This window comes from Bidens hawaiensis, unplaced genomic scaffold (assembly GCF_021521415.1).
Source record: "Bidens hawaiensis isolate Kalapana, Puna unplaced genomic scaffold, B.hawaiensis_p1.1 tig00020653_1, whole genome shotgun sequence".
Classification (NCBI taxonomy): Eukaryota; Viridiplantae; Streptophyta; class Magnoliopsida; order Asterales; family Asteraceae; genus Bidens; species Bidens hawaiensis.
Genome location: NW_027493166.1, coordinates 144,654 through 153,993, shown reverse-complemented (window position 1 = coordinate 153,993; position 9,340 = coordinate 144,654). Strand labels below are relative to the sequence as shown.

The 9,340-nt window shown below is 33.9% G+C and overlaps 1 protein-coding gene across 1 annotated transcript; it reads left to right on the top strand.

The window, feature by feature from the left end:
* The first annotated feature begins 4,387 nt into the window (after nucleotides 1-4,387).
* Nucleotides 4,388-8,264, top strand: LOC143561305 (putative disease resistance protein At5g66900). The gene is made up of 5 exons (XM_077049424.1): nucleotides 4,388-5,087; nucleotides 5,169-5,584; nucleotides 5,653-6,008; nucleotides 6,083-6,303; nucleotides 7,307-8,264. Exons 1-5 carry the CDS (start codon nucleotides 4,415-4,417, stop codon nucleotides 8,122-8,124), a joined length of 2,484 nt encoding a protein of 827 aa, XP_076905539.1. The 5' UTR covers nucleotides 4,388-4,414; the 3' UTR covers nucleotides 8,125-8,264.
* The last annotated feature ends 1,076 nt before the right edge of the window (nucleotides 8,265-9,340 follow it).

Here is a 9,340-nt window from a genome sequence, read left to right as displayed (position 1 = left end):
CTCTTCTTCTACCACCATTGACTCCGATGACGGTTTTGGAGTTCCGACAACCTCAATAATTGGAGCTTTGACTAGAAAAAAGTCCCTAATTGTCCGATCTAATGTTACTAAGATGTTAACGACGGAAATGCTGAGTTTTCTAGCCAAAAAAGAGTTTTTTCGACGACCGGAGAGCAACGGAGTTAAGCTTCCGTTCGTCACGACTAGTTGGGAACAAATATGTTAAAAGATCGAACCATCAACAGTCAACTTGTTAGTTAAGGCTGTTATTTTCAGTAGTCTATTGTTGATTATTTACATCCAATTGTTGTAACAAGCATTTATTAAAAAAGTTATAATATACTGCTAACACACTGTTATCAGGATTATTGAAAGCTATTAAAAACGTTTTACTGTTTTACATGGATGTTTCGTTGGATTACTGTTAACATGAGAGAAGCTTCATATAGGCCCGAGAATTCCTTTTTCTTCTGTCCGTTTTCGTTTAAGTTTCGTCACTGGCTATCAATAAACATGTTTTTCTTTCACTCCTGTAATATGTGGTTGGATTATTGGATTGGTCAAGATACATTTCTCAATCTATCCAGAATTATATGTCATGGAGAAAATAAAGACAGATAATAATAATAATAATAATAATAATAATAATAATAATAATAATAATAATATATGTGGGTTTGGGATTGGCTTGATTATTAGAGCGGGAGTGAAAGAGGAGCACTATATTATCATTTCTGAACTCGCTTAAAAAAAGCATGACCGGACGAAAAATAATGATTTGTGGGTGAAAACAAAAGAAATTCATAGAAAAGAATATGTTTTCTATTTGAAACTATTTGGAACATGAACATTTCAAAATAAGTTAATATTTTTTTTGTGAGAGACTTCGTTGGAATATATTAGGCTATACAAATTCACAATCTCACAATCCCAGTCTCACATTATAAAATTAATTTATCTCTTATTAATCTACATAAGTTAACCAATCCCAATCTTTTACAACATTCACAACCCACCCCAACTTAAAAAAAATATATTTCGAACGAATTCCGTTTTTAATAAAATTTATGTCGGAATGTTGATAATTTTTGTTAAGAAATATCGTGTATTTATTTATTTATTTAGTTAGAATATTAAAAGTTAATTGAATAATTAGTTATTGAGGGTTAGTTTGGATTGCAATATAGGTGCTCCACCAACCCAGATTGCCAATCTAAATTGCTTTATTTTCTATTTTAATTTTTATTTTAACTTTGAGTCCACCAATCTCATTACTCATTCCGTCTCATTTTAAATGTCATGAGACCCAAACACACAAATTAAGAAATGTTTGATCATTTTATTTTATGAGTTATAAAATGACAATAATGTCCTTTAAGTTATTATGGCTAAAAACCATTTTTCTTCCTTGGCTAAAAAATCCACTACTTTTTGGCTCTATGTAACAATAAGGGCATAATTAAAAATTGAATTTATATGTATAGAAATGACATTTAAATTGGGACAACAAAAAATAAAAAAATGAACATTTAAAATGGGACGGAGGAAGTATAAGATAGCCAATTGGAGTAGTCTTACTAACCAGGACTAAACTTTCTGACATATGGATGAATATTCCATTATAATGTGTCCGTTATTCTAAACTCAAAACACATGGAGACGACTCAAAAATCTTTTTATCTCGTGTGTTGTTGTGGAAAATGCTTGAATTTTGGTTTGGAAATAGCTTCAAATTTCGGTTACTTCCCCAATGCAACCAGATACTATACGATAAAAGAATTGGCTCAAAAAGTGTATTTTATCGAGGAAGAAGAAATGTATTATGTAGAGGGTGATTTGGAAATATAGGAATGAAGTTGTCTACGGTGCTAATGATTTGAAGACATAACCCATTTTTTATTTGATAGTTCATTTTTCGTTCTTGTGGATTCTTACTAGAAACAAAAAAACGTTAGTATCTCTTGGATTGGGTGGGTTTAAACCTCTCTTCTTTTTATGTAAATTAAAATTTATGATGTTTGGTTAGCCTTTTATGAACATCATTTATTTTAAAAGATATTAACGTTAAAAACAAATCTGTTTGAGCATTATTTTTTAAACGCCTCTCCTTCCTGTTTCCTTTACGCGAGTAAAAAACGTGCATGGAGTTACTTACTGCAGATTAGACCACCAGATTTGTAGTTTTTCAGTATGTCCTTTTTTTATTTTTTTATTTATTTTGACCAACAGAGATTCAACCCCACAAAATTTACTAGGTGGAAGTAAAATATGTCAAACTGTGATGAATTCACGTACACGGCCCTAAATCCCACTTTCATCCTCTCATTTAATTCATTTTGTCCTTTTCTTTTCTTTTGTTACATAAATATATTTAGATTTTAGTTTTCACAAAAGTCGATGGATACACACATCGATATGTTGCAATCAAAATTACATATCCCTTATTGTAAAAGAAATAGGTACTATAGCTTCTCTTAAAATTTACTTTTATTGGGTAACATCTCATTTATTGTAACTTATTTTCTTATTTACATATATCTATTTGGAATGATAATTTATATGTAAGTAATAATCATTTTATGTAAATTTTATAACTAAATATAAGAAAATTAATATATATATATATATATATTTGATGCATTCAAGTTATAAAGTTACTAAGTTGAATGGGTTTATAAGTGTAACATTAATGGTTCTAAAATTCTTTAACAATGGTTCTACATCAATGTTATTCAATACTGTCGTTACTGATATGAGATAAAGTAGACCGTTCTTCTAATCGATTTCATACAAAATGTTCTTGTTTCATATAACGAAACCTTTTGGGTTTCAAAATGGACTCAAACATACAACCTCATTTTTTTTAACGTGTACCAACTGATAAGTTGAAAGTTTGATCTTCTTTCAAATCTAGTGAAGAATTTACAGGATGAAGAAAAAGTTTTCTAACGTTTCACACTAATCCATAGTTTTGCTTAAATGTATAGAGGGTGTTTTTGTCTATAAAAACTTATAAGGGCATTTGTGAATAATCATTTGTTACCTTCATTCTCTATTAGTTATACCAAATGCAATATTACTAAATTAGTCACGTCGTCTCTATACATTAGCCACATACCTCCATCTCTGTACATTAGTCACATCATTTTATACTAGTCTACGTTTAGCATGCATTATGAATGTGCGATTACCAACTCCTTTAGGGCTAGAGCGGAGAGCCTATGGGCTTTGTTATTTTGGGCCAGAAGATAAATTTCAATTAAGAAACTACACTAGTTCAAGTCCAAAGTTGTCCAGGCCTTTCCCTTTCCAGTAAGCTATATATAGCCCATGTTATTATCTTTTAAAACGATCACAATTTTTTATGAAGAAATGTTTTCAGCATGATAACATTTTTAATAAAATTCATGTCAATACAATTTACATAGCTTAAAGGTTTGTGTGTTATATTCTTTATGTAACCTACAATCAATTTCAAAATTCGGGTGTAGACTATAGACTATAGAAACGTATATATTAATCTTTTTTATGATACTCTTGTGTAATAAACCAATAAATATCGGTGAATATAAATGCCATATGATATATGTTTAATGGTTACATTATCTAAATTTCAAAACGTAGTTAACGATATATACTGAAAAAAAAATCTACTATTTTTTATTCAAATCAATTTTTTTTCGAATAAAGGCAGGCTACCTCAGGTAACCTAATGGTTAAAGGCGACGCGTAGGCTCGAGATCGTAGACAACATTAGGTAGCCCAAACCCACAATCTTATGTTCCGGAGAACCCAGTTGAGATGGACATTAACTTGAGACCTTCTAGCCTCCGATCCAAATCTTCACCTCCACTCCAATACTAGTTTGGCTAAAGCTCATGGACAATTCAAATCAATATAAAAAGAATATCAGATTCATAATTTTAGTTTCTCTATATTTATTAATAGGGTGTAATTTTTTTCCAGATGGCTAACGAATCTTTCAAATGGGTCACTGACTAAATTCATAAAATCAGGATACCATTGCCTTTCTATTCGCGGAAAACGCTCAACTAAAGCCAACGCCCGTGAACACTCGCCCGAATGTACGAGAATGCGGTGAGATAAACCCCGTTCAGTTGAACGATCCAACTAGCGAATGACACCTACCAACCTAGCCTCTCATATCGAATCTGCCGCGAAAACTAAATGATAAAAACAACAATCATATAAAACACCAAGTCTATCTCTTTAACACTCCATTACGTTACATAAACTAAAAATGCAAAAAATTGCATAAAAGAAAAGATGTGTAGTGTGTAAAGCAAAGTCAACGTAATGAATTGTCAACGATGGTCAATGATCTAATCATTGTCTTCCTTGATTCTTTTCTTCCTGTAACATTCAATTCCAGTTTGTAATAAAACAACAACAAATGGATATTGTCGATCCTCTTCTTTCGGAATCGATTTCCAACCTTACCGGACTCGTCATATCAGTCATCAAAACAACACTCAACTTCAAATCCGAACTGGGTCAACTCCAAGACACCTTACACAAAATAACCCATATCATCAATGACGTTGAGAGGCTGAATCAGATACTGGATCAACCGTCCGACATGTTCACCGAACCCATCAAAAACGCTGACAAACTTGTCCGAAAGTGTGAGAAAATCAAATGGAATGTAATCAAGCGGTTCTTTCACTCAATGAAGCTAAAAGACGCCAATGACAAGTTGTTAAGACTATTTCAGCTTGAGGTTCAAGCAGATCAGGTTCGGGATATTAAACAGCTGCGTGTTCAAGTCGAGACTTTATCACTGGATGTGAAGCATATCGGTCACACATTAAGTAGTACTGGTTGTTCTTTGAGAAGTGATCGAATTATTCAAATGGGGAGTGAAAGGCGGGAATTAGGTTGGCGTGTTCCACCCCTTGATGCGGGCGTCGTGGGGTTTGATGAGCCGTTAGAGAAGCTGAAGGCGAAGGTTCTTCATGATGATACGATGGATATTGATGAAAGCTCGGTTTTGGTTGTTGCAGCTGCCGGTGGATGTGGAAAGACGACTTTGGTAACAATGCTCTGCCATGATCATCAAATTAAAGGTAATCTTATTGTTTTGGATTAAAGATGAATGAGAATTGTTTGAATTTGATTATAAGTTTATAACATATATATTTGGACAGGCAAATTTGGGGAAAACGTATTCTTTGTGACAGTTTCGGAATCACCAAACTTTAAGGTAATCGTCAATAATCTCTTTAATCTGCAACCATCCAATCAGCCGATTCCGTTTCAAACCGACGAAGATGCGAAAAATAAGTTGGGGAACTTTTTGCATGAGAATGTATCAAGCCCTGTGCTTTTAGTATTAGATGACGTGTGGGATCATTCGTTTATTGATAACTTTCCGTTAAATATCAAAGGATGCATGATTCTGGTCACTTCCAGGACACCCTTTTCCCAGTTTGATGTGTTTGAGTTTGACCCTTTTAGCGAGAAAGACGGCGAGAAAGACGCCAATATTCTCTTCCGCAAATCTGCATTTACTGAAAGCAAGAAGAGACCAAGAACTACTATTAACGAATATCTTGTAGAGCAGGTAATAAAATGTTCCATCCTTTATATGAAAATGTCATCGATTTAAACAAATATACTGTTTCTCTGTAGATGGTGATATGTTGTAAGAAACATCCGCTCACCCTTACAGTGGTGGGCCGTTCCTTAAATGGTAAAGACGAGTCATATTGGAGTTTTATGCATAAAACTTTGGCTGATGGTAATTCGGTTCTAGATTTGAATGAGCCAGTGCGCAACCGTTTAGAAAGAAGCGTTATAACATTGAGTAAAGAACTCAAGGAATGCTATATGGACTTCGGGTTGTTCCCTGAAGATCAAAGGATCCCTGCTACCGCTCTCGTAGATATGTGGGTGCATTTATACAACCACGATCATGAGGGCCAAGAAACGTTCAAGAAGATCCTTGTCCTTTCATACAAAAATCTAATCAAGCTTGTGACCACCAGGTACCTAAGCTTTCTTAATTAGTTTGTATTAATTGCATACATTTGATTGCAAATCTAATCTCCAAAATGTACAGTTTGAACAAAGATTCAGAAACCACGGTTAACTACTGTGACCAGCAATTTCTCAAACAACATGATATGCTGAGGGAACTTGCTATCCACCTAAGTAGCAAACCAGAAGTACCAATTGCACACAGGAAAAGATTGATTATAAACGCACCAGGAGAAGATCTACCAGCATCGATTTCGAAACTCCAAGAACCCATGCGGGCCTGCATATTGTCTATTTCTACAGGTCTTGCTTTAGTCCATTAAAACCTACTCTTTTATTTCTTACATATTGACGCGTTAATGCAATGTTTTAAAAACCGGTTTTTTACTCGTACCGAATTAGGCTAAAACGTGGTACAACCAGTTGAACCGGGAGGTTTAACCGTGTTGAATAGTAATTTCATATAACTGCAACTTTAACTCAAAAAATAACCCAAAAGTACATAGTTCCATAATAAAATAATCCAAAATTTAAAAATAAAAGTGTGCAATAGGTTTACGACATTGTTTACTGGTTTACTCGTTTTCAAAAATATGTGTTAGGTTAAAGTCATTATAAAAAAATACGGGCTGCAAAAAGTATAAAAAATCTATCGGGCTTAAAACCGGTATTTAAAAAAAAACCGGCAGTACGATGCTCTAGCAAACCGTCAAAAAATACCGAGCTCTAAATACCAGTTGCCTGCTTGGAATCCGGTATAACAGGTTCAACCGGCCGGTACGAACTGGTTTTTAAAACATTGCGTTAATGTTTCTTAGAAAATGTATATTTTATTAGATATGATAAGCTAAACTTTATTCTTATATAATATCATTATTATTTGTATATATAACACTTAGGATATTATTGTTATTAGTATTAGATAGATAGAATATGGCGGCTGCCTATAACCGTTTATAAACGGTTACCCGCCATTTATTGTGTATAAATACATTACTCTTTTATCTTTCGAGCCGGGGGTCTCACCGGAAGCAGCCTCTCTATCCCCATGGGGTAGAGGTAAGGCTGTCTACATCTTACCCTCCTCAGACCCTACCATAGCTTTGTTATTGGTGGGATATACCGAGTACGATGATGATGACTCTTTTATCTTTATGTGACTACCAATATATTGAATAATATATCCATTCGTTCATTCAAGAATTCGATTGCATGATCTGTTTGTTTACACACACATTCAACATGAACAACACGAATTCATTAATGATGTTAACGATGATAACGGCTTCCGCTAATATATTTGCAGGAGAGTTGTTCTCTTCAAGATGGTGTGACTTGAAAGTCCCTGAAGTTGAAGTTATGGTGTTGAACTTGAAGTCGAAAACCTACACTTTACCCCACTTCATGAAGGGAATGCAAAAGTTAAAGGTTTTAAACGTCACGAACTATGGTTTATACCCATCTTACATTGAGAACCCCGATCTTCTTGGATGTTTATTCAATCTATCGAGGATTAGGCTTGAATTCGTTTCAATCTCTTCACTGAATGCATCCATTCTAGCCTTAGAAAACTTGCAGAAAGTATCGCTCATAATGTGCAAAATAGGCGATGCTTTCGAAACAAAACTCAGTACTAGTGTTTGGCCAAGACTGGTTGAACTTGAGATGGATTACTGCCAAGATTTAGTGAAATTCCCGGAGTTACTGTGTGACAGTGTCCACCTCAAGACTTTGAGCATCACCAACTGCAACAAGTTGTGTGAAATTTCAGAAGAATTTGGTAAGTTAATTAATTTGGAAAACTTAAGTCTTCAGTCGTGTATAAAACTCGAAAAGCTGCCTCGATCAATCACAAGACTTAAGAAGCTTCGCATCTTGGATATTTCGGATTGTTTAAGTTTGTGCGAGTTGCCAGAAGAGATGGGAAAGTTAGTTGGTCTAAGAGCAATTCACATGAAGGGTTGTACGGGAATCGGTGAGCTGCCATCATCTATAGTGGAGCTATCTCACCTAAATGTGCGATGCAGTGAAGATATGTGTAATCAATGGAGCAAGTTCCACAACGTGACTACTGAACAAGTGGTAGAAGATAGAGAAGAAATCCTAAACAAAATCATCAAATGATCATATGCAGGACTGTCTCCGAGATTTCGGGTACCGCAAGCGAGTAATAAAACAATGGGCCCTTTGATATGAATTATTTGTTTCCAAAGATCAATGATAATTGTGATAGCTATAAATAAAACGGAGTTATTGTAATAACCCGAATTTCGAAAACCTTAAATGTCTTATATGCATTTTGAAGTACTTCTTTGTAATTTATAATGTGAGTGATGATAATTTTGTGTGGCTATTTTGTTTTTTTAATGTAAACTTGTTTCTTATAAAGTTTAATAGCAACAAACCCGCTGATGCTGTTGCAGCGACAATTTGGTATATAAAAGACAAGTTTGTCCCTTGAACTCTTAAAATGTATACGTGTTGACTTTTTCTGGTCAAAGTATGCAGTTTTGTAACTCAATTTCAATATATACAGAAGTAACTGAGACATATAGATATAGTCACAAAGAAATCACTATTTGAAGATGATAAAGAAGAACACATTTATAACTAACTTATACAATTATGACAGTTTGACTTTTTAAAGTCAAAGCTGCCTTCCACTGATTTTTTTTCATGGTTCTATGACAGTTTGACCAAAATGAGCAAGTGAAGAACTGAACACATTTTTTTATATATATTTACTCGTTCTCTAGATTTTTAAGGTTCTCTAACTTACACAATTATGACCGTTTGGCCTTTAATGTATATTAAGAATTAATAATGCTTACTGGTACAATGGAGAACAGGCCCTGCTTGTAAACAAATATTTTTACATCAAGAAAATTGAATGATCAACTTACTCGGCCATGCCAAAAGTATCAAATTTCCAACCACTTCACTCAAAGTACAAGTGTTTTAAGGGAAATTCCTCAAAAAAATTTTTTGACCAAAACGTCCCTACAAAAATGCTTTTGAAAAGTTTGACCAAAACAACCAAGTTTGTGACCAACTTTGCCCCTGCATTCTATGACCAATACATGACAAATTTAACCAAAAATGCCCAGGCACTTTTGTGTCAAAATGCAATAAAATTCGTTCATCGTTGACTTTTAGAAGTTAAATAGTTATAATGCAACATAATGGGATTTAAGTACTGTAAAAATATGCAAATGTACCAATACAGTATGAACTATGTAAAGCTTGTTGACTACAAAGGTGTTTTTGTATTAAGAGCTCAAACTCCTATTAAATTGAAGCAATGATTAATGTTGTATATACTTAACAGTTGTACAGTATC